This window comes from Vulpes vulpes, chromosome 4 (assembly GCF_048418805.1).
Source record: "Vulpes vulpes isolate BD-2025 chromosome 4, VulVul3, whole genome shotgun sequence".
In the NCBI taxonomy this organism is placed as follows: domain Eukaryota; kingdom Metazoa; phylum Chordata; class Mammalia; order Carnivora; family Canidae; genus Vulpes; species Vulpes vulpes.
In genome coordinates, this window is record NC_132783.1 from 93,596,107 (window position 1) to 93,620,656 (window position 24,550).

Here is a 24,550-nt window from a genome sequence, read left to right on the forward strand (position 1 = left end):
CAGGGGGCAGGAATAGTCCCCGGGGGGACTGACGGGCATGGGCGGCTGTACCCAGAACCATGGGAGCACCCCCCAGGGAGGGGGACCTTCTAGGGGCTGAAGAGGGATGAGAGCTGGGATGGTCCACCTGCTGGGATCAGGGAAGCACGGCTCTGCCACTGGGTATGGAGAGGCGGGCGCAGCGGCCAAGGGATAGCGGCTAAAGGCTTTCCAGGTGCCCGGCAGCAAGTCTCCTCCGGGTCCCTCCTCTGGGTCCCTCCTGCAGGTCCTGGAGCCTAGAGCCTAGAGCAGTCTTTGTCTCCATCAGGAAAGAAGCCTTCAGGCTCTGAGCCCCGAGCCCCTGGACTCCAGGATGACTCACCAGTGGGGGAGGATGACTCCTGGTGGCTGCTGAGGGAAGGGGACAGGGACACAGGGACAGGGAGGGAGCATGACGGTGGCGGCTCCCTGCAGGTGGGACAGGGTGGCCTCAGCACTCCCTTGGCCCCTCCTCCTTTCCCTGGACCACAGATCACCGAGGAGGCCATTGGTCGGCCTCAGGGCTTAGAGCGGAGCTTTCTCTATGATGAACAAATCCACGACCCATGCCCGCGGGGAAGGCCAAATCTTTGGTTTACCTTTTGCAGTAGATAAAGTTTCTGGTCCCAAGTTCTCTCTTCCTGGTCCGGATGTCATGCTGCTGTCACAGCCCCTGGCAGGAGCCGCACTTCCCTCCCGCGTGGCCTCGAGCTTGGCCGCGGACTTGTGGGGGTGGGGGGGCCCGGAGCGTTAGCAGAGGCAGGGTCGTGGCGGAGGAAAGCCTGCCCGGGTGGCAGGGGCGGCTGGTGCAGGCCCTGGGGTCTGTGCAGCGGGTGCAAACCCACCGGAGCGCCTGCGCGCAGTGGGTTCAGCCTGTCGGCTGAGCCCCACGGACCTGGGACGTGGGAGGCGCTAGGAACGCTCATGGATGAGTGCCACAGAGATTCCCTAAGCAGCAAAAGTGGGGCTGAAACACGGTTTCCACTTTTGGTGACTCCAGTGAGGCTGGGGCGATGCGCCGAGCAGGGCTCCCCTCGGGAGAGCTGCACCCTTTGTCCCCTCCACACGCCTTGGGGTGGTGGCCTGGGGTGCATGGCCTCGTCACAGCTCCTTGCTGGGTCTTCCCTGCACCAGCCTTCGTTGTGAGTGAGGGGAGGCCTGGGGGGTGGTGGCCTGAGGGGCAGAGAGGAGAAGCCGTCCCCTGTCCTGCTGCTGACATGGTGGCCTGTGTGCTCTGCGACAGCCCCCTCCCTCCTCCGGCGTGGCTTGCGTTGACCCTTCCCTCTGCCTTGGCTCCTCGGAGGCTCCCCCCGCTGTTGCTGTGCCGGGTTCAGGGCCACCCGGACAGACACAGGATGGGCCAGGCCCACAGACACCTGCCTCCTGGTGGTGCCGGGCCGGGCCTCCCAGGGCCTGGAAGCTCACCGGGGACCTTGCCTGAGCCAAGAGCCCAGCTGAGAACGGAGCATGCCCTGCGCCGCTGGTGCCCCGGGGCCCGAGCCACGGCGTCGTGGGTCCGACTCAGAGCCCGTCGAGGCTGGAACATCCGGGACTTTGCCCATTTGCCCCCGAGCCGGTTTGAGTGCGTGTCTCTGTTTGGAATCAAAAGTTTCAAGTGATACAAGGTCGGCACCTGCTTTGAGTTCTGTGTGGTTCAGCCCAGAACTCCTCGTCTGCCTGCGCTTATTTTCTCGACAAACAGTTGCGTCTCTCAGAGGCTGCGCGTGTCTATGGCTGGGCCAACGGCACGTTGAGGCCGGGACAAAGTACCTTCCCTTTAAATAGAACCTACCCCAGGTTCCCTCCGTGCGCAGCACACCTGTGTGCATCCTTCCCAGCCGCCCTCTGCAGCAGGTACGTTCCCCAGTTAGCAGTTCTTTGGTCTGATGGAAAACCTGACTTACCGGGACTTCACCACAAGGAGGCTTCGCTTTCCTACTGCGATGACCTTAAGATGCTATCGGTCATAAAACGCACCATTATCACGCCGATTTGCCGGCATCTGAGAAGAATCCTGCCGAGCAGTGAAAGGGTCCTTCAGCGTCAACCGGGTGGTGACGCGTGGCTTGATTTCAGAGGTGTTAGAGGTAAGGAGAGCGTGGGCCTTAGGATTGGGGAGATAGGGGATTATTGGGGGATCTGCGGTCAGAGGGCTGCAGGTTTGCTTTGGCCGCTGAAGGTTCCTATCCAAGAGCCGGGCCCGGGAGTCTCCCTCCCCGCCTGACGCCTCACGGCGGGGGAGCTTCCGCAGCCCCACGCTGGGCGTCCTCCAGCTCCGAGTCCAAAGGCAGGAGAGGAAGAAGCAAGTGTGCCCGTCACTCACGCCGGTCCCTTCCTCGGGAAGCCCCAGCACATTGCCCCGTACATCGCCGGGCAGGCCATGGGGGCTGGTGTCCAGGGGCACCAAGAGGGTGGGCGCCTGCCCTTTTCCGTCCCACGGTGGGAGGTGAGTAAGGGAAATGGCTGTCTGCGTCACAGCAATTTTATTCCCATTTTACAGATGAGGAAACACAGGCTCGAAGAGCTTTGGTTACATGTCCTTCGTCACCTGCTCAAGGACACAGGGCGGTGCATCGGCCGAGCCTGGACCTGAGGCATGCATGGACCGATGCGCCGCAGCGTGAGTCATCGCAGGCTAAAGCCTGAGCGTACAGTCTTTAAATGGGCAGAACCGGAGTTTTGAGAAACTTCAAGCAGTGAAGGTGAAGGGTGAGGAATGCACACCCCAGACGACGCCACGACCGGTGGACCCGAGAGTCCTCCTGGACCCCGCAGCCCGGGTCGAGGCAGAGCGTGGGCTCGCCCATCCTGGTCCTCGCCTCCCTAGCGCGGGGCTTCTGTCCTGTGCTCACAGCAGGGCTGTGGTGTCCCCAGGCGTCACGCGGCGTCCTTCCCCGAGGCTCCCTTCCGCACCTCATTGCTCAGGACGTGGTCGGTCTCCCGCTGGCCCTACTCGCAGGGAAGCTGGGCCAGTGCGTTCAGCCTGGGGCCCCGTCGTCCCGGAAACGGGGCGTCTTTGAGGAAGGAGAGAGACGGGGCAGTGGCCCTCGGGAGCGGGCAGGGCGGGGCGGCTCTCCTCCCCTCGCGGGTGGGCGCGCGAAGCCCCTGCGGGTGGAGTCTGAGCACACGGGGTGTGGGGGACGCTCCAAGTCGCGGTGCCCAGTTCCCACCGTCCTGACCACCGAGGCTTCGACCCGCGGGCGGGCAGGGGGCGGGAGGGGACGAAGGGGCCTGGGCTCCCGAGGGAAGCGGCTCCTGCTGATGTGCAAGGGACACGAGGCTTCACCCCGCGGGGCCCCGGGTACCTGCCTGGTGCTTCACTGTCCCAGGAGGCCTCTGGCGGCGGCGGCGGCGGCGTTACTGTCCGAGCGGTGGGTCCCCCCGGGCGTGTCCCAGGGTGCCCCGAGCGGGCCTAGAGGCCCCGGGGAAGCGTTGGGGGAGCTGGCCAGCTGGGCTGCCGTCGGGGCGCTCACCCGGCCACCCTCCCCCGGCTTCCCCCCACCCGGTCACACCCCGCAGAGCGGCTCCCATGGGTCCCGCTCCTGGGCCCTGGAGCTCTGCGTGGCACTGCTCCCTCTGGGCTCCTCCACGGGGCGGGTTCGGCAGCGTGTGGCACGCCGGCTTTATCCTAAGCGAGAACATCTTCTCGACGACATCCAGGGAGGGAGGATGTGCGTGGATGCTGCACCGCTGGAGGTGCAGACTGTGGTGGGCGGCTGCTGTGCCGCGTGTCCCCCGTATTTCCTCTGGCAACTGAGGCCGCGTGTTCCCCCCGTCTCAGAGCACGAGATGGGGGGACCCCTTACCTCCAGAGTTCAGCTTGACCCAGGGACGGGCGCTCAGGGCCTCACACTGCCTCGGCTACGGGGACGGGTTGAGAGCCGGGCCGCAGCTCACGTTCCTTTACCGTCTCCCAGGCCTTGAGTTTAGGGGCGGCGGGAACAGCAGCTCACACAGCAACACGGCGTTGCTCCCGATGCTTTAAGTCCGTTTCTGCGGACGGATAGACGCAGGGACACAACCCGGGGGCTGCTGAGGCCCCGCCGTGCAAGGCAGTCCGGCCAAGACGCGGGAGGTGCCAGGTTCTCACGATGTCCCTGCCCCCGGCGTCCTGCAGATCCAACCGCCATGAGCTGCTGACTCACAAGAGCCCCACTCGGGGCCTTTGGGAGCTTTAGCCCATTGGAGGTGGGCTGCCGCCTCCCAATGCCAGAGTGGTGGCTCGTGTGACATCTTTGTGTGGACGACAGCTCAGCAGCGGTGGCTGCCCCGGCTAGGGGACAACGGGTAGGTGGCCGTGTCTTAGACCATGTGATCCTGGGGAGGGGGCTCCTGACCTAGGAGCTGCGTCCGTCAGCTGGCCGGGGTGCGTGCTGTCCTTCAGCGTCGAAGGTGACCCACGTCTATCAGATTTGTCTGGTTTGAACCGGGCGTTGGGACAGATGGCAGGGGCGAGGCAGCCAGCGGCAGGGGTGGGGCCTCGGTGGTTCCCGGTATCTGAGGGGCCGGAGTTGTGTGTCCCTGGAGGGTGCCAGTTGGTGGAAAGCGGGGCCGAGGCTGCGGGGGGAGGGCAGCCCCGGCTCCGGGCGGGAAGTGATGCAGCGGGGCTGGGGCTGGGCTGCCCTGAGAGCTCCGGGGACTTTCTGGTTCGAGCTCAGATGCACACGTGTCCCTATAACATGTCCAGGTCTCCCAAGCGAGCTGCTGGGGGCGTCCGGCTCACCTTGTGGGGCTGGCCGCGGCCGTCTGCCTGCCACGCTGCCCCTGAACTGTTCCCAGGCTGCCCAACACTGTCACTGAGGCCGCTTTGGGTAACAAGGGGTGGGAGTTTAATTCGCACTGCAGCTTGAACGAAGGAGGGTCATCCCTGGCTTCCATGGTTGGGAAGTCAAGGAAGGACACCAGCCTTGGCCTCAGCCACACGCGAGCTTGGACGAGGTGTCAGGACCTTGCTGCTCCCCACATCTTCACCTCGACGTCATCCTCCGGGTTGGCTGCAGCACCAAGCTTTGTATCACACGGTGGCTTCAGGCCCTCCATGTCCCCGGGGAGTGCAGCGTCTTCCTCGGGACTCCCAGAGGGACTCTGCTGCGCGTTGTTGGCTCTGAGTGGGACGCTTGCTCATCTCCGGGACCGTCTCTGGGGCCGGGGTGGTGGGACGCGGTGGCTGGCCTGAGCCTGGCCGTGTGCTCCTTCAGCAGACTCGTGTACGAGCCGCTGTCACCGGCGCTCTAGGACGGCCCGCGAGAACAGGCCGCACACCAGGGAGCCCCGTCCACACTAGGAGAAATGGGCCCCTGCTGAGGCCACGGGCGGGGGGGGGGGGGGGGGTCGCCATCGGCAAGTCCCCCTGGGCAGAAACTGAAGATTCCCGGGACCACGAGTCCCCAGGACGACGGCCCTTTCCCCAGGACTGTCCCTCCAGCCCCGCTGGTGCCCTCTGTCCACGCGGCCAGACCCTGGCATGGAAGGCGTGCACCTGCTGGGCTGGCAGTTATGCAGCCCGCTTCCCGCCGTGTGGGGCTGCTGCCGAGGGGTCAGCTTGGTTTTTTCTTTCATGTTTTTATCATAATTGCAGGTAGTTCACCCACGCGTCACATTCAGGTTGTGGTACAGTAGTTTCCCCGCCCCTTAGGCCGCCCCGCGGAGGCTGCGTCTTCAGGCGTCCACAGCGAAGGCTTCGTCCTGGCCGGGCCCGCGCTGCCCGAGCGGACATGCTTCCCCACAGTCGTCGTGGGCTTTCTGCCCATTTGCTTCCAGGTTTCCTCGCGGGCACCCGTTTAGCGATGCGGCCTACAGACTCTGGCCAGCTGGCTAGTGGCCTGTGCACTCCACCAACCACCCCCCAATCTTGACCAGCGGGGTCGCTCAGCTGAGATGGGAAGGCCCCATCCACGCCCTGCTAGCCCATGAGGGACTGGTCCCGTCCACGCCCTGCTGGCCCATGAAGGACTGGCCCCGTCCCTGCCCTGCTGGCCCACAAGGGACTTTCCCGAGAGTGGCAGGAGGTAGCCCACAGTCGCCCCCGTTCTGAGTGCCCCCTGTGTTCCTACAGCTACAGGTGCCTTTCCGGGGTCCCGTGGGAGGCCTGTATGTGCCACCTTCACGCGGCCCGCAAGGCTCTTGGGCTTCCCGTCGATAGTACAGGCACCTTGAGAACCTGTTTTGGGTGCCATGAGACGCACGGGCCTTCCTTCCGGCGGATGCCCGACAGCAGCTTCAACGGCCTGAGGTCCCTTTGTCCTGCCCGCAGAGCTCGGTCATGCCCCACGCCGAGACCACTGTGGGGTGCTGAATGCTGCCCGGGGCCCAAAGCCCGACCCGCTGGGGTGTATCCTCGGGCCGCCAGGGCGCGGTGGCCTTCACTCTCTTCCCCTCTCCTGACGCTCGTTTGTCCGGATGATTCTGCGGCTGTTGTTGCTGGTCACACACGTTGGGGGCCCCACACGGCCTGGTGAACGGTGACTGCTGCGGCCGGGGGATGGAAGGACTGAGGCACAGGATGGCCCAGGGTGCAGCGGAGGCTGCACAAGTCTCTTCTGCCAACGTGTTGGGGGCCGGAGCCCCCGGCACCAGTGTGCCACGCGGCACAGAGTCTGGGGCAGGTGCTGTCACCCCAGGTGGGGGGAGGATGGTCCTGGGGCAGCTGGTGGTGTCTGCCTTGGGGCAACCCGACGCAGGGCTGCGGGGAGCTGAAAAGACACAGGGACTGTCCAGTGGCTTCGTCTCTGAGACGCGCAGAATGTGGCTGCCTGCGGCCACCTGGGCCTCAGGCCAGTTCGGGTCCCTCTCCCCCTGGTCTGGCAGCAGCACCTGGTCTGTCCACAAGGCCCGGTGGTCCAGGAGAGGCTGCGTAGCACAGCTCGGGGCCCCCACGGTCCCGGCAAGCACAGGTGCCCCAGGCTGGTGGGTCCAAGGGTTGCGCCTCCAGTGGCCTGGGTGGCCGGGCGGGCCGGTGAGGCCTGGCTCAGGGGCTTGGACTCAGGGCTGCCAGCTGCCCTGCTTCCCACCAGGGGAGCCTGACCGCATGACACGTTGGCCCAGAGGGAAGCGTGCCCGCCTCCTCTGAGTCTTTGGCTTTAAGCTGGATTCAAAAAACTCTCCCGTTTGCCTAAACGGCACCGCATCGGCCCTTTTATCTGGGGCTCGGATCTAGCCAACGACCAGCTCGGGGGCGAGTCAGTGACCCGACCGCAGCGGGCGGCCACCTGATTCAGAAATGTCCTAGACTCTTATGACCCCCCCCCGACCCCATTCTTTTCCAGGTGGCCTTTCCCACACGCAGCCTACGGCTTCCGGACTCACTCCACAGAGCGTGTAACCCAGTCCTCCGGGGGAGGACGGAGCTTTCTCTTCCGACGCCTTTTCCACCAGTTCATGCACGACCTAAAGAGCGGAGACGCAATTATTCATGGGGTCGCACAGGCGGAGTAACTTGGATTCGAACTCCGTGGCCGCTGGTCAGCCAGGCCTGCACCCCCACCAGCCCGCCTCGGCCCCCGCCCGCTCCAAGGCCCTGCTCCCTGCCCCCCCCAGGCCTGCCTGGAACTTGCTGCGTGGGGGGGGGGCTGTTGCTGCTCCCATGCCCTCCCCCCCCCCCCCCCCCCCCCCCGCCCCGCCGGCCCGTAGGCTCAGCAGGCTTCTGCTGCATCTGGGTGGCTGACCCAGGCTCCTTCCCTCTCTGTGACGACTGTCGCTTTTTATTTTTCTCTTATTTTTATCGCGGGGCGCAGGGCAGGAGAGGGAGGGAGGGAGAGAACCTCAAGCAGACTGGCGCAGCCCGAAGCCCGCAGGGGGCTCAGTCCCACATCCCCGTGATGGTGGCCTGAGCTGAAACTGCCCATCACTGCCCACTGGGTGCCTATCCGCCACGCCCCCGCCAGCCTCCTCTGCTGCCCCCACTCCCCTCCGTCCTCCCTTCCCGTCACCACCAGAGCCTCCCTTTTGCTCCACAAAGCAGAGTCCGGAGGCTCACAGCCGGGGCTTACCCAGGTGCGTGGCCTCAGTCCTCCTGCTTTCCACCTAGAGGGAAGCCACCTCCTCCCGCCTCACGGGTTCCAGGCCCCAGCTCCTGGGACCTCCGCTGGCCATTGGTCCCCTCCCGGCTCCCCAGCCAGTCCCTCCCCACGGCTCCTTCCCGTCACCATCACGATGGGGCACAGATCCGTGTGCGTCTGGCCCCGTCCCCCTGCCCCAACCCGGGAAATGTCCTGCTAGGCTGTGGTCCTGGAGACAGACTTGGGAAGCGTTCCCCTGCCTTCCAAGGACAGAGGCACGTGGCCCCATCTCCCCAAACAAGCTCCTGCTCCCTGAGGCTTTGAACCTTGAACGGGGGAACAAAGGAGGAAAAACCCGGGAACAAAGGAGGAAAAACCCGGAATCCTTCCTTCGGAGGCAGGGACGGGGCAAGACTGTGGAGCGGCCTCTGCTCTTGGGGTCTGGGGTCCCCGGACTCCCACCCTGGGGAGCAAGGCTAGCGCTCCACATTAGCTTCCTTCCTGAGCTCCCCCAAGTCTTCCAGCACCTTCTCTTTCTATCTGACCCCGAATTGTTCTCGGTCGCTTGAAATCAAGGACTCCTGCTCCATGACGCAGCATCCTAGAAAGGAAACCGAACAACCAGAACGAAACCTCCAAATCTCTCTTGACCGCACGTCCCTTGCCGGGTGACCCCCCACCCCTTATTCTCCCCTTTATGGTCCTGCTTTGAAGAGTGTGTGCCCGCGGCCGTCCTGGGTTCTGGCCCAACACCCCCACCCCACCCCGTGCGCTGTGGGGGTTCGGCTTCCGGCACCATGGTGAATCGGCTCAGGGGCCCCCCATGTCCCAGCAATGTCCCAAGTTCCCCTGTCCCTTCTGGCTGCTGCTCAGGCCTTTGCCGCCTGGGAGGCCACCCTCCCTTCACTCCCCCTGAGGACCCGACTTACTCCAGGACTTCAGGGACCCCTGCAGGCGGATGCCCAGACGGCCCAGGAGCCCGGAGTTCCATGTGTGCCGCTCGCCTTGGCCCTGAGTCCTGGCCCGGCCCCGCTGAACTCCTGAGCCTCCCGGCTGTCCTCTTCCATCAGGTTCCAAGTCCCCAGAAGTGGCACTTGCTCTGGGGCCTGAACTGGAGCCTCTCGTCCCGCCGAGCCCAGAGCCGCCCCACAGCCCGCAGAGCCCACACCGGAGGAGCTCGGGCATCCTTGGTCAAGTGGCTGACAACGGCAAGAGCTGGGGGGACCCTTGCGCAGCCCCATCCTCCCTGTGGCCTCGGGGGGGGGGGGATTGCTGTCACTGTGCACATGAGGAGACCGAGGCCAGAGAGGGGAGCAGTGCCACTGGGGGGGGGAGTATGTGGGGGAGTCGGGATCGCGACTGTGGCGGAGCCTCAGGCTGGCTCCCCTGGGCGGCCGCCGCAGCCGGAGAAGCTTCTCGCCAAGCCACCGTTGGAAGGAGAGGAAGAGGAGGACCCGGCGGCCAGGTGCTGGGGCCCTGCGGGCGCTCAGAGACCCCGGCGGCTTGAGTGGCCCAGCCGCCCCCGCAGGTGGACACCCGATGCCAAGCCGCCCCCCCGGAACACCTGCCGAGGTCCTCAGGGCTGGCTCATGGCCAGGGAGCTGGGAGCCGCAGGGACCGGAGCCCACTCTCCCTGTAACCCCAGGTAGCCTGTCCCTTCTCAGGGCTCTGTTGGTTTCCCTAAAAAGGGAATGTGGGTAAGACCCTGAGATGGGAAAGGAGGGGCCCTCATGGCTAGGCAGGAGCAGGAGAGGGTTGGTGGCCTCAGCACAGTCTCCCCTGTACCTCCTTTGGGGCAGGATGCCCCTGCCAGCCAGTGTGTGCTGGAGGACAGGGCCTGGGGCCTCATCGTGGTCATCCCGTTCCCCCCGGAGCCAGGTGCCAGACTCTGGGCAGACGCTCTGCAGCCCCACTGGAAAGGGGTGCTTAGGGCAGTGGGAGTCTTCCCGGGACTCAGGAAGTGAGTCTCCACCAGGGACTGAGCTCCAGTTTGAAGCTGTAGCTGACCATGGGGGCGGGGAGTGGGGGACAGAGGAGGTAGGGCCAAGGCCTCCGGCCAGGCCCGTAGCCATCGGGACCCCAGGGGGACGGAGTGGGGATGGGGAGGCATGGATATCTGTGTTAAAGGTCAGCGGGGAAGTGGGAGGGCCTGACCTGCGGCCCCAAATGCTGTGGGTGACAGGGTGGTCCGCATTGTCTCCGTGGTTCTGAGATAATCTGAAGAGGGCCCTTCAGAGCTCCAGATGGGGACGCCGAGGCTGGGTGTGAGGGTTCCCGCACTGGAGAACAGGGCAGCGGGGGTGGGGGTGGTGGGTGGTGGTGGCTGCGTGTGATGTGCCAGTCACACCTGCTGCACCGTGCTGCATACCCCTGCTCTGGGACCAGGCCAGGAGCCAGGTTAGGGGCTGGGGGAGGCGGGGAATGGTGCACACTCCGCCCGGCTTCCCACTCTCCACCTGGCGCCAGGGTGAGGGGCTTCCCGCTGACCCTCTGCTGATGCTCTGGCCTTGGGCAGGGCTGGGTGAGGCTGCTGACGTGAGCCAGGCCTTGAGCTCTCCCAAACCGCAGGAGGAGCAGAGAGGCACTGGCTGGGGCGGTGGCGGGGGCAGGGGGGTGTGGGGAGCATGGGACCAAAGAGGTCAGACCCCTCGGCAGAAGGCTGGGCAGGCAACCCAGGGGTCCCCAGAGCTGGAGTCCAGTCAACACTGGGACCCAGTTCTCAGAGACGGGGGCCAGGGATGGGACGCGCACCCTCTTCTTACAAGGAGGGGGGATGGGTGGCAGGAACCTCCGGGAGCTGAAGGGGTCAGAGGCAGGTCAGGGTGGGTGGCACCTCTCTGAACCCCTAGGCAGGCCAGTGGTTGTCAGACATTGGGGGATGGAGAGCGAAAGGGGGCAGGAGCAGGTGCTCCCAGCGGGACCCTTCCCAGAGTTGTGAAGCAGAAAGGGAGGGTGGGGGGGCGTTTGGGGGATGCAGGTGCGTGGGTATGGGCAGGCTGGAGACTGAAGGGCCTGCAGTGGGGTGGGGCCCCGGCGAAGGTGGGGGTGAGGATGTGGGCAGGGGAAGGGTGGGGGAACCCGGGCTTCCAGAGATGGCGTCCACCTGCTTGGGCTCTGGGGGAGGTGGGGGGCAGGACTGGGGGGAGGGGGGAAGGCTCTGGGGGGAGGGGAGCGGGGGAGGGCTGGGGGGAGCAAGGGGGTGGGGGGACGGGGGGGGGCCCCCGCGGAGGACCTGGGTCGTCTCCGAGTCCGCGACAGAGGAGCTGGGAGGAGGAAACCCTGCGGTTCTGGGCTCGGAGCACCGGGCGCGCAGGGGGGACCGCGGGGGACCAGCCGGGGCCGACGGTGGGCGGCCCCAGAGCAAGGGGGGCTCGAGGGTGGGGCCGGGACGACGGGCACCTGGGGCAGAGCGGGAGGACCCGGGTCGCCGGAGGACGCGCGGGGCCCGAGGGGGCGGGGCCGGAGGGACGGGCCGGGGGACCCGCCCTGAGGTCGGGAAGGACGGCGGGGGCTCGTGGGCCACGGGGACAGGGTGCAGTGCGGGCAGCCGGAGCGCCGTGGGGGCGGGGCCAGAGCGGCACCAGGGGGCGTGGCCAGGGCGGCAGCCGGGGGCGGGGCCTCGGGCGGGCGGGGTCAGAGCGGCAGCCGGGGCGGGGCCTCGGGCGGGGGCGGGGCCAGAGCGGCAGCCCGGGGGCGTGGCCTCGGGCGGGGGCGTGGCCAGGGCGGCAGCCCGGGGGCGGGGCCTCGGGGCCTCGGCCTCGCGAGCGGGGGCGGGGCGGGGCTGCGGGGCGGGCCAGGTGCGCGGAGCCGCCGCCGCCCCCCGCGCCCTCCTCTGGGCCCGGCCGCCCTGGGCGCCTGTCGGGCGCTGGCTCCGCGGGCGGGCGGCGGCGGCGGCGTGTCGGGCCCGGGCCGGGCCGGGCTCCGGCTGCATCTCGGGCCGCTGCGCCGGGCACCTGTGGCGGCCGCAGGAGCAGCGCTTCCGCCGGCCTGCGCGGCCCCGGGCGGGCGAGCGGGGAGCGGGTGAGAGGCGGCTGGGCGCGTGCCGGGGGCGGGGGGTGGGGAGCGGGGCAGGGGGGCCTCCCCTGGGGGGGCCTCCCCTTCCTGCGCCCCGGAAGCCCCTGCTCACCTCCGCGGGCGCTCGGACCCCGCACCCCAGGCCCGAGCCGCCCCCGGGGACCCGCCCTCCCCGTCCTCCCTCCCCCCCTCCCGCCTGTCCCTCCCGTCCCGCCGCTCCCCCGCCCGTCCCCCCGCTGCCCGCCCCCCTCCCGGGGACCCACCCTCCGCTGCCCCCCCCGCGGGCCTCTCCCAGCACCCCATCCTCCTTGCCCAGCCCCAGCCTCCCCACCTCCGCTCCTGCCCCCCCACCCTGCCCCCTTGCCCCAGCCCCGGCCTCCCCTTTGCTCCTGGGGAGGCCCTAGCCGAGTGTGGGGTTGTGTTGAGGACCTCCCCCTGAGTGGGGGGGCTTGTGCGAGGGCCCGGCCGTGCTCCCGGGGAGGGTGTCCGCCCCGCAGCCAGAGGCCAGGGCGGCCTGTGCATGTGCGGGGCAGAGGCAGCTGTGGAGGTGCTGCTTCCTGCGGCTCCCACCATGAGCAGCCTTGCGTCTGCCTCGATGGGGCCTCGGGTGGGGCCCGCCGGGCTGGTGCTAGCGCATGGGTACAGGGAGCATGCGGGTGGGGACGCACTGGCTCCCGGGGCTGCCTCTGGTTTGAAGCAGGTTTGCCTTCTCCACCAGGTGCCTCCTGGGAAGCCCGGGCAGATGGTCCTCGGAGGAAGAAGCTCTGGGGCTGGTGCGGGCCTGGGCCTCTCTCCGGTGAGCAGTGCTGGGTCCTTGGGGCCTTTGCCCACAGTTATCCTCGAACACTTTACCGGGCCACAGCTCATGACCCGAGCATTGGGTACTGAAGTCCCCCCCATCCTTCCGTGATGGGCAGATTTCACGCCCTCCAAACAATCCTTCAGGGATGCTCCTTGCTGCCTTGCCCCTCTGGGGCCTTGAGTGGTCCTGTCAGGTCCCTTTTGGCTACTGGGATGGATCAGACCGTCTGCTGGAGGTAACCACACCCCACTCTCCGATAAGGGGCTCGTGTGGTGCGTGTCCCTTCCAGGTCCCTGAGGGGTAGGTCCGTGTTTTAACATTGGAGCCCTTTCCCCTCCTGACCACACGGGTTTGCTTTTCTTGTCGGAATCAGCGTCCAAATGCTTGTCTGTGAACAAGAGGAGGTGTGCGTGGACACCATGGGGTGGTCTGCAGCAGGGCCTGCTTGCAGTGGCTTTGGTGGCCCTCCTGGCCACACTCCCAAAGGCCTGGGCTCCTCTGCCGGGTGATCCGGCAGCAGCTGGAGTCTCTGACCAAGTCAGCCGCGCAGGCCAGCTTGGAAGGTTCTGGGGAACCGGGAGGATCTACTCAAAGTCACATCAGCCAATTGCTGCACGTGAGGCTGGTGATCCTTACATTTCCTGACCAGCAGAGCTGGGGCCGCAGGACACTCCTGTAGCGGCCACAAGGCAGGGCCACACTGGCATCATATGGGGCAGGAAGAGGGGACAGAAAGGTGTCATTCAAAGAACACTGGGTGTCTCAGATAGCTTTGTGTGCCTGTCCCTTATTCTGTACTAAAGCATCTTCCTGGGGTCTGTTTGGGGTGAAGTCAAGGCAGGTGGGCAGGCCACCCAGGGCCTTGTGACTGCAGACTCCAGACTCGGGTGTGTGCCCGCATGCGTGCGTGTACAAGTGTAGGCATGTGCATCCTCCCAAATCAAGTTTTAAAGTAGACTGGGAGGCTTAGTGCCGTGATGGACTCGCAGACACTGGTCCTAGGATGAGAGCAGACGGGGAGGACTGGGGAGTGAGCCTGGGCTAACCTAGCGGTGTCTCAGTGGCTTCCTCAAAGGGCCTCTTATCCCCCGGTGCTAGTCCCTGTGACACCTTGAGCGTAGATCCCTCCTGACGGAGGAGAGAACACGTCGTTAGCAGCGGTCGCCGTTCAGTCCGCCGTCACGCTAGCTGCACGGCAGTCTTGCAGCGGGGACTTCCTGCTGGTTTGCACACCGGGTGAACCGAGAGGCTCAGGAGCACGGGGTCCCCCAGAGGGCACGTGCGCAGGAAGGGGGGACAGGGTTAGGAGCGGAACCCCTTCCCCTGGCTGCTCCCCTCCAGCACCAAAGCCCACGTGGTCGGCTCCTCTTGCCCCTGGGAGGCTCCTCTTCCCGCCGATGGGCCTGTGGGAAACTCCTCCCTGCGGTAGCCCAAGCGACTTTTTCAAGGTGCTTCTCCCCCTCAAGGCTGGGAAGGCCAGGTTATGGGAGAATTACCTGTTGGGGTTCAGCTGGGGGCGCTCTGACACCTCTGAGCTGCTCCAGCCCGTTTTTCGTCACCTGCCACTGGGGTGAGATGAAGAAGGGAAGCAGTGGAGAAGCACCGGCCCGGGAGCTCCGTGGTCCCTGCTCCCTCCGGGCAATGCCTAGTCCTGGTGAGGGGCAAAGCACCCTTGGTACCGTGCTGTGCCTGGAGGGGCCCGAGGGCACCCCCAGCATCATCCCACCTGTTTCCCTGGGGGTGGGGAGCTGACCTGGCTCCTTGTGGCCCTAGGAGGGTTTTGAGTCAGTAGGGTTCAGCCAGACGCTGTTCTTGAACCTGCCGCTGGGGGCCGTTGGTGGCCGCAGCTTTCCCGCCAGCAGGCGCAGCTCCTGCCCTGGCTCCAGGCAGCCTAGGGGGCTGCTGAGACGCGGGCGGGGCCCAGGCTTCGTTCCCACTCATTCCCTCATCCCCCCCCATCCCCCAGCGTGGCATGGGCACCGCTGCAAGTGCCGGGGGCTGTGTCGGGTGCTGGGGCTTCAGCTGAGTCAGGGCAACAGAAGAGTAAAAAGTCAGGGACAGTGGAGGGTGTTGGCTTTGGGGACAGAAGTCATCGCAGTGCTCCGACGCTCCCGGGTTTGATCCCTGCTTAGCCGCCCAGCAGCTGCGGGGCTCTGGGCAAGTGAGCATGCCTCTCTGAGCCTTGGCCTCGTCCTCGGAGAACGGGGTTGCTGACATACGTCACGAGGCTACCCTGACAATTAGAATGAAAGGAGCCAGTGCGTAGACAGGGTGTGCATGGGCGTGGCACAGGTGACGGAGCCCTGGGAGCTGTCCCTTCTTACCCTCGTCGCTGGCTGTTCCTGGCTTTGTCGCCCTTGTCTGTGTGCGTCCATCCTGGAGCCCCCGAGGCCTGGGTGCTAGCCCTCCCTTGGCTGCTCATCCTTTTCTTGACGCTCCCAGGGACCAGGGCTTTGGCCTGGCTTTGGCCCCCAGGGGCAGGTGGGAGCTGTGTCTGGAGCGGCCCAGTCAGGGACTGTAGTCGTGAAGCACCTGCAGCCATTTACCTTTAAATCGCTTGTATTGACCTGAACTGAGGAATCCAGCGTGTAGCCACCTGTCAAGGGCTCGGTAGCCACAGGCGGCCAGTGCCCATCATATCGGAGGGCGCAGACTAGAATCTTCCCGTCATCGTGGAAGCTGTGCTGACCTGGACTCCATAGCCAGCCTTGAGCCCGCGGGGGACTGGGCTCCAGAAGCAGCCTCACCGAGGGCTGGCACCACCAGCGGCCGTCCCCCGAGTGCCGGGGCCGGGGAGGTGGGTAACTGTGCCGAAACCTGGCTCCTGGGAGCCCTGCCCCAGGCTCCGTCTCCGCTGGCCTTGCTCCCCTGGCCGAGGCGGTCGGTTTCTTGCTAGTTCTTATCAGCCCGGGGTGGAGGGCAGGACGGGGATCGCCCAGTCTGTAGCTGAGCTGCCTCCACCACCCTGTTTCTCTAGCTTGTCCTGCCAGGCCGGGAGTCCTGGGGAGAGTCCCCGTTCCCAGCATTGGCTCCGGCCCGGCTGGCCCGGATGCCCTGGCGGGTCCTCCCTGTGGGGCCCTGCCCAGCCCCCGCCCACCGCTCCTCTGGGGAGCCGGCTGCCTTGGGCTCCTTCTCTTTCCTCTCGCTGGCGCCTTCTCCTCGCTCGTTCTCTGGCTGCCGACTTCGGGGCTGGGCCTCCCCTAGGCCTGTTCTGCTTCATCGTGAAAGTGAGCTCCCCTGCCAGTGCCCTGCTCACGGCCCTTTCTCCGTGGCCTCCCTCGTGCGTTCTCTTGCTCCCTCGGCTGGGCGGTCTCAGCACCAGCTGTGTGTCGGGTCAGTGCCGGGTGTCGGGTGCAGAGAGGGCAGAGGCCACACGCCTGCCTTGGCAACTGCGGGTTGGCGGGAGGCCCGTAACTGGCCAGGTCGCTGCATCCCGGCTGGACGCTGCTCGGCCAGAGATGGAGCCAGCCCAGCTGGGGGCCGCCACCGCCACTGTGCTGGCTCTGAATCCAGAGAGGTCTGCGGGGCTGGAGGACAGGACGGGAATGGCAGGGGGGTGGGGCGGGGGAGACAAGGAGAGTGCAGGCCCCCTCGGCAAGAGGGAATTTAAATTATGAGGAAGGCCTGTCTGCGTGGTGCTATTAGACCATGTTCCTGGGAGCACAGCCCGATCTGGGTTCTGTGGCCCCAGCTCCACAGCCTGGCACAGAAGGTGCTCTGGAGCCGGCTGTGGACCGAGTGAACAGATGCTGCGGGTCCTGTGTGTGCAGGGCTGGTGGTGTGCAGGGGTGATGGTGTGCAGGGCTGGGGGTGTGCAGGGTGATGGTGTGCAGGGTGATGGTGTGCAGGGTGATGGTATGCATGGCTGGGGGTGTGCAGGGTGATGGTGTGCAGGGCTGGGGGTGTGCAGGGACAGTGCGTGGGCCTCCTTCTCCTGGAGCCAGAGGAGCGAGTCCGGCAGCCCCGTCCCCTTCCCAGCTGCAGGGCTGAGTCCCAGCGGCCCAGTTCACCCAGGCCGGGCCTGGGGTGCGGGGAGGGCCCAGAGTGGTTCCGGAAAGGTGGAAAGGTGTTGTCGGCGTTAAGCCGAAGCCTTGTGCCCGGTGAGGGGCGGTCCCGGATGGGGGGGCTCTGGAGCGGCTAGTCCTCGACAGTGGGCCCTCCCCGGGTGGTAAAGTCCTGTGCCACCTCCCCCCGGGCTCAGCCCCGCTCCCCCGCCCCTGTCCTGCAGGCCGCCATGAGCACCCGCCTGCAGCCCCTGTCGCGGAGCTCGTCCAGCCTGCTGGGGGACGGCGGGGGGCGCGCCCCCGAGCTCCGCAAGAGTGCCAGCAGCACCGTGTGGCAGGCCCAGCCTGGCGAGGCGAGCGGCGGGCCGCGCGTCCCCGAGGAAGAGGAGCACCACGTGGACGGCGCGCCGCAGCCCCCGGCCCCCAGCCCCCGGGTCCGGGCCGTGGGCCACTGGCGGAGCAGCACTGTGGGCAACGTGTCAACTGTGGGCCGTGGTGACCCGTGTCGCCTGAAGACCGCCGGGGCTGCCGCCACGCAGAGGAGCCACTCGGACCTGGTGCGGAGCCCGCAGGCCCGGGGCCACGGTGCCGCGCGGAAGGCCAGCCTCAGCTGCTCGGCCCTGGGCGCCTCGCCTGTCCACGCGGCTGAGCTGCAGCCAGGCGGTACCCCCGCGGGCCTGGAGGGGGGCCCGGCTTCCGAGGAAGGGCCGGCAGGCTCAGCCGGGACCCTGGTGGGGAGTGGGGCGCAGCTGGCAGGGACGGCCCCCCGGAGCGGCAGCCCCCAGGCCGGGCCCGCAGCCACTGGGCAGCCGGCCGCTGCCTCCTGCCACGCCCTGTCCCCGGCAGCGGGGGCTGGTGGCTGCTGCCCTGCCCTGCCTGCCCCGGGGGTCCCGGCCTTTCCCAAACTGGTGGCGTCTGTGAGTGAGTCCGGGCTTCAGGCTCAGCGGGGGGGGACCTGCCAGTGCAGGTTCCCCAGGGGGCCCCCCGGGCTCTCCCACTGCTGTGCCCACCCTTGGGGTCCCGCCGCATGCGCCACAGGGCCTGCTGCCAGGACCAAGGACGTGTGGACCATGACTTCGGCCAGTGACTTGGGCCCCGTGTCGGCTTCCTGTCCATCAGCCCAGGACGCGGGCGTGCAGGCAGCGCCCCTGGCAGCGTGCAAGGCCGTGGCCACCAGCCCCGCCCTGGAAGCCCCCGGGGCCCTGCTCACGTTCCCAGAGGTAACTCCGGGGTCTGGCCTGGAGGAGGCCCCGTCCCCTGTGCGGGACGTACGGTGGGATGCTGAGGGCATGACCTGGGAGGTGTACGGAGCCGCCCTGGACCCCGAGGTGTTGGGGGTGGCCATCCAGAAGCACCTGGAGATGCAGTTTGAGCACCTGCAGCGGGCGCCTGCCAGCGAGGACAGCCTGGGGGGGGGCCGGAGGGGCCCGCTTCGAGTGGTCATGCAGTCCCTGCGGCGCCCCAGCTGCTGTGGCTGCTCCAGCGCCGCCCCCGAGTGACGCGGGGCGGTGGGTTGGGGACGCTGGGGGCGCCAACCTCCCGGGACCTGCAGCCCAGGACGGAGGTGCCCCAACCGAGCTGGGGGCTGCCCCGGCCTGCGCTCCCCGCCGCTCCCCGAGCGCCCCATGCCTGTCCCCCCGGGCTGCGAACCCTGGACAGGCTCCCCACCAGGGACGGCCTGACGCTCCGTCCCCAACCCTGCTGGCATTTCCCCAGGACTCGGTGGCTTTCTTTGGAAGCAGTGCTGGGCCCTGACCAACTCCTCATGTGACCAGACGGCCTGGTCCTCAGGGAGGGGCTGCACTGTTGGGGACACCCTGGGCTGTCGGGGGGGGGGGGGGCGCCTACCTTGCTGGGCGCCCACCTCTAGCCCCACCCTCTGGATGGAACCAGGGAGATCTGGCGAGGCCGCAGCTGCTGTGCCGGGTGGCCTGCTGGGGGGTGGCCGTGACCTCTACAACACGGACCCGGACCCGGGGCCACTCTGTCCCCTGAGGCAGGTGGCTGGTTGGGGCAGAGCCGCCCCCAGGAAAATCTCCAGGTCAGGGTCGTGTGCAGGGCCGCGCCAGGCTGTCTGCACCCTCGCTGGGCTGACGGTGTTGGGAGGTGGGTGTTCAGGAAGGTCCGGCGCCGGGGGGGGGGGGGGGGGGGTGCTCAGAGCTGGGCCCGGTCCCCGGGGCCGCTGAGGGCTGGTTCCTGGTGGGTGCAGGAGGGAGGGAAGGGAGAGTGATGGGGAACCGGAGGGGTCGGCGTGGGCTCTGAGATGTGGGGTTCGGGCGGGGGAGGCCATGGGCCTGTTCTCCCTGCCTTGCCTGCGTCAGCTGGCCTGGGCGGGGTGGGGGAGGTGGGGGTGTCCTGGGTGAGGGGCCCCGGGGCCCAGGCTTGGACCCTGCGCTTCATGGCCCAGGGGTGTCTCAAGCCCCGGAGTTGGGAGCGGGCTCGGGTCCTCATCCTGGGCTGCCGTGGAAGGTCCTCGGCTCCCAGGACCACCCGCCCACCTACCCCTTGGGGGAGCAGGTCGGGGTGCTGCTCGGGGACCCCTGCCTGGGAGGGTGCTGCTGGCCCCTGCCTGCTGGCCAAGCCGAACCCACCCGAGGAGCCTGTGCTCACCGGGGTGGAGAAGCCTCCCGTGATAGCGGGCTGACTGGAGGCAGGGGTGGGTCTGCCCATGTGAGACCGGGGTGCTTGTGAGGGTTGGGCTGGGGCAAGGGGCTGCTGGGGGCGGGAGGGGACTTGGCCTTGCCCCCGTTACGGTGGGGTCGGCAGGCGTTCGCGTGTGCGCAGGCTCTGGGCACCTCACGCTGTGGCACGTGACCCCTGGTCCCGGGCTGCCCTCCTGCTTTCAGGGGCTGCGGGGACATGGGATGTGATGACGTGGGGTGGGGGGAATGCATCACACGGGGCCGCAGCCGAGCAGGGTGGACGGAGGCATCCAGGTCGGAGGGGGTAGGGGGGACATGTCCGCTCAGGCCGAGTTGGGCACTTGTTGGGTGGGGGGGCGGGCAGGCAGTTCCCCGCGAGGAGGACCCCGGTGCCAGGGAGAAACAGGATCTCGGGGTTGCTGTGACAAGTGAGCATGGAAGAGGCGGGTAGCTCACGTGCCCGTTTCCTGCAGGGGGTTCAGGGGGGAGGAGGACCCCGGGGGGCCGGGTTCCAGTTGGAGCCAGATGAGGCTGCTGGGCACGGGGGGGCCGGCACAGGGTCACATGAGGGATGTAGGGCTGCGACCTGAGACACCCCCCAGGAGCTTCCAGGCTGCTGCGAGTTCAGGCTCGGCTGGCATGCGGCCCCCAGCTGTGCCTGGAGCTCTGGGCGCGGGCCTCGTACACCCACCTCCTTCGGGGCGCCCGGCGGCCCGCACCTCCCCTCCCGCCTGGCCGCACACTGCAAGCAGGCTCGGCCTGGGCCAGCGGCTGGACCCCAGTGCGTGGCCTGGGAGGGGCCTGCACCCCGTCCCCTGGCCGCCCCGCCGGTGGGTCATGCTTAGGGACTCGGGGCACTGCCAGCAGCCTCGGGCACGACCTGCGCTCACCTGCTGGCCTCTGGCCAGACGCTAAGGGCCTGTGGGGCATGCACATTCTGTCCTGTGTACGCTTGTTCTGCTGAATTGGAAATAAAGTGCTGGACGCCAGAGGTCTGCAGGGACAGCCCGCGGGCCTGGCTGGTCTGGTTTCCTTCCAGTAGGTCATGTCCTTCGGAGTGCCCCATGTTCCGAGCGCCCCCACCCGGCAGGAATCCCTGTCCCTGTCGCCCCCGGCCACTGTTCCCACCTTCCTGGCAGCCCTGGGGGTCCCTACAAGCCGGGCCTGGCCTTCTGTGCGTATCCCCTGTGGACGAGGCCGAGGCTCGGGGGGCTTGGTCCACCCCGGAGTGAAGGCCGCCCCCGGGGTCTCCGTGCTGCGGGGCCGGAGACGCCAGGGCCGAGAAGGGCTGGTCACTTCCCCTACGGGCTGCACGGGGTGCGGCCCAGGAGAGCGGGCTCTCCTCTCACGGGCGCACAGGCCCGCCCCGGGCAGAGCCTGGCGTCCTGGACATGGCCGGGACACTGCAGCCTGGTGCCCCTGGGCTGCACTGGGGCCCCAGGCCACGTCTAGAGCATGGGAGCCTGGCCAGGGGTGACCTCGCAGCCTCGACGTCCTCCCATGGAGAGGCTGGCAGCCAGGCCTGCCTCTGTCCCTGCTCTGCAGAGCGAGGGGAATAATCCACGGAGAGCGCCTGGCATGCTGGTGCACACACCTGCCCACGTTGTGGGGCATCACTGCCGCGGCCCCCGGCAGGCCCGGGCTAGGCTGTGCTCAAGGCCCGTATCTGCCCCCGGCCATTCCCCCTAGGAGCCTCCCTCCCGTTCCTTCACCCCGAGCTCCATGCTTGGCTCGGGACACGCTGGCTCTGGCCAGGGCTCTTCGGAACAGCAGCTTTGGGAGCCGCGGGGAGACTGTGGCTGGAGGGCCTGGAAGTGCCCCGGGGTAGGGCGTGGGGACGGCAAGGGGGTCGAGTGGAGAGTCCCAGCTCGGCCTGGCCACAGCAGAGCCCAAGGCAGGCTCTGCCCCGGGGCCGGGTGCTCTGCGTGGGGCCTGGGTGCGTCCTGGGGAGCGCAGGGACCCCAGCTGTCCTCGGGCAAGCCTCTTGCACAGCGGCCGTCCGCCCAGGGGATGCACGGGGTCTGGGGCCTGCAGGGCCTGCGCATCTCCCCGTGGGCTGCTCTGGGCCGTCGTGCGGGTGGTGTCCATGCCGGGCGGCCGCGGCCACTCACGGGTGGCACTCTGCACCTGGCACACTGGAGGCCCCCGCGGCGCCCTTCTGGCCTGGCCCAATTGTCATCGGAAGCTGCGACGTGTCCCTTATCAGTTTCCTTCCAACCCGTCGGGCGGAGCAGGGCCAGCCCCCGGGCACCCTGAGTCAGCACCCGTCGCGGTCCCTGGGAGCCAGCAGTCTTCACGGGCAAACCCGGGGCCTCATGCCAGCCGCGCTCTTCAGACCCAAGAGGTGGCCCGGGGACCCTCAGGTCCAGAGAAGCGCGGAGCGGAGGGGCACCCACTCGAGTCCTCACTGCTTCCCTAAGAGCCTGTTTCTGTCCAACAAGCTGTTCTAGACATTGGAGGGGGAGGCCAGCCAGGCCTCACGCGGCACCTCGCAGCCCCCTGCAGGTTGGACGCTGCCCCCCGGGCCTCCGTCGTCTCCACCTGGCACGCAGGGCTCACCTGTGCGCTTCCTGGGGGTGGTCATGAGCGGGGCCCGGGAGCCCCCCACGGCTGGTGTCTGTAGCGCGTCCCCTGCAGGCCTCCCCAGGCTGCTCCCCCTTTCTGGGCAGAAGCCGTTGGGAAACCGCGGGGGGCGGGGGCTCCCTGCCGGGAGAGCACGGGCCTCGTGTGGTCGCTGTGGGCACACAGGTCATAAGCCACGGAAAGCATTTCAGAGAGGTCGACGTCCGCTCCGGGGACCCAGGCCCAGTGGGGTGTGCAGGCTGGGGGCTGGGGTGCACAGTGGGCTCCCGCCCTCTCGCTGCAGGAGCTTGGAACTTTGTGCCCTTGGCCGTGACCACCCGCGACTTGGCCGTGACTGTCCCAGCTGGGGGCGCCCGGCAGGGAGGCGGGTCTGGACATGGCGGTCCTCGTCCCCTCCGGGGCGGCTGAGGGTCCCCAGGGGAGGGGGCTCGGCTCTGGCCTGGCCTTTCCGTTTCCCTGAGAAGAGACCGCACGCTGTGGGGGTGGCCATGCGCCGGCCGACGGTGGGGGGCTGTCTGGAGGTTTGACCCCCCACCCCCTCCCGGTGTTCTTAAACCTCGGCTTCTCCCCGTTTCTCCTCTGGGTCAAGCCCCCTCTGCCTCCCGGAAGCCCCGTCTCCGCTCCTGTCCTCGCCCCTTCCTCCCTCTGCTGCCCCAGGTCAGCCTCGCCCGAAGGCTGGCTGGTGGCCCCGTGCGTGTCCCCACGGCCACGGCTCGGTTTGGGTCCCCGTGTCCCCGATTTTCTTGGTCTGAGCTTTCCCTGCGCACCTGCCCATCCCGTCGGGGTGAAAGCCACGTCCCGGGACTTGTCAAGTAGCACCCCCCCCCCCAACCCGGGCACCCCGGGCTGCTCCGTCACTGCCAGCGCTCTGTCCCGGGCCCGCTGGGCGGGTGCACGGCTTCGGGGCCGGGGGCGCCCTGGGGGGTGGCTGTGGGCACCCTCCCCTCCTGGGTGTCACGAGGTTGGGGTGGGGTCTGGAGCCCGGGGGCCGTGTGCTGTCCGGTGGACTCTCTGCGCTGGGCTCTAGGAACGGGGGCTGGGGACTGGGCGGGGAAGAGGCAAGGCCCAAGCAGGGAGCCGCAGCCGCCTCAGCGTGGAGCTGAATTTGGGGTGCTGGGGCCCTGGGGGCGGACTCGCCTTCTCACCCGCGCCTGCTGGGCCCCTTGCCCGCCCGGCCACCTGTCACTTTTAGGCGTCAAGTGTCTGGCGAGGTGTTGGCCCCGGGCAACGCTTGGCGTTCAGGCCCGGCCTGGCCCGCAGCCCTGGAGGACGGTGGCTGATGGCCCTGCCCGCAGAGCTGGGGGCCAGGGAGGGGCTGGAGCTTCCCAAAGGGCCAATCAGAACCCCTGCTCTGGCTCAGTCCCGGGTGGCTCGGCCTCCCTGCGGGTCACGCTGCTGGGCTGGGGAGGGGGGAGCGCGGAGGGTGGGAACCACGGCGGGGCCCTGGGGCGGGCACCCCGCACACCTGACCTAGGCCCGGGCAGCCAGGCTCCGCCGGGGATCCTGCCTTTACTAGAACTTGTGTTACTTGGTCATTTATTTGTTGCATTAATTCTGATTGTAAAATATTCCTGGAAATGTGGCTTCTCCTGACTCCTGAGCCTTTGCCCTCCCAGGAGGGTGTGGGTGCACTGGCTGTGGGCGTCCTCCTCGTGCGGCCGAGGTCCCCGGGGTGCCAGAGCCTGTGGAACCCAGACAGGAGGGTCCTCCTCCTCCACCCACACCCGGACCCTGGGCAGGTGTTGGGGTGCAGGGGGGAGGGCACCCAGGGCAGGAGGGGTCAGGGGTAGGGGGACACCAGGGTAGGAGGGCACCCCAGCTGGGAGGGCACCGGGGCGGGAGGAGGAGCCCAGGGGCCCCCTGGTGGTTGTGGCGTGGCCGCTGAGGTCCCTGGAGACACAAGCAGGGGTCCATGACCATGTCCCCCCCCCCCAGCTGCCTGCAGCCCCCTCCCGCCATTGCCCGTCGTGCCCAGGGCCCACCCCTCCAGGTCCTCCTCCAGGACAAGCAGACGGAAGATTCCAGGAGGAAGGATAGAGACGGAGGAGGTGGAGGGGGTGACGGGCACGGGGGCAGCCTCATGTGCTCACACGGGGAGGGATGCACCCAGGGGCTGCTGGTAGGAGACCTTGGCATCGCTCCTAAACCCAGGGTTCTCTAACCCCTTTGCTCACCTGTGTCTCACACCTGCAGCCTGTGAACATGCTCGGTGCCCCCCACTCCTGTTCCCGGTGCCCCCCTCTCCTGTTCCTGAGCCCCGGTGTAGACAGGCCTGTGCCTACCCCCAAGGGGCCCTGCGCCATCTGGCTGAGGGTCGGGGGGCAGTGGGTGAGACGGGGCGCTGCATTCCCTGCGGGGCTGTCCTCAGCGTCTGTAGGCCCGACTCTCCGACTGTGGGCGGCATGGAGGGTGGGTGAGGGGCGGCCCAGAGAGAGGAGACCTGCTTGACTACAGTTTGGCTGAGGGCTGTGCAGGGGAGGACAGGGGAGG

General features: G+C 67.8%; 1 protein-coding gene across 1 annotated transcript; it reads left to right on the forward strand.

Annotated features, from left to right (window-relative positions):
* Positions 1-11,807: 11,807 nt before the first annotated feature.
* On the forward strand, positions 11,808-18,962 carry GPRIN2 (G protein regulated inducer of neurite outgrowth 2). Its single transcript, XM_072756459.1, has 3 exons — positions 11,808-12,035; positions 12,748-12,825; positions 17,060-18,962. The coding sequence occupies exons 2-3, from the start codon at positions 12,772-12,774 to the stop codon at positions 18,332-18,334; spliced, it is 1,329 nt and encodes a 442-aa protein (XP_072612560.1). The 5' UTR covers positions 11,808-12,035; positions 12,748-12,771; the 3' UTR covers positions 18,335-18,962.
* Positions 18,963-24,550: the final 5,588 nt, after the last annotated feature.

Excerpts from the sequence above, each read along its gene's own strand:
- GPRIN2 (XM_072756459.1), top strand. The coding sequence starts at position 12,772 with ATGGTCCTCGGAGGAAGAAGCTCTGGGGCTGGTGCGGGCCTGGGCCTC. Across the intron at positions 12,826-17,059 it reads CGGGCCTGGGCCTCTCTCCG|GCCGCCATGAGCACCCGCCT; the intron begins GTGAGCAGTGCT and ends CCTGTCCTGCAG.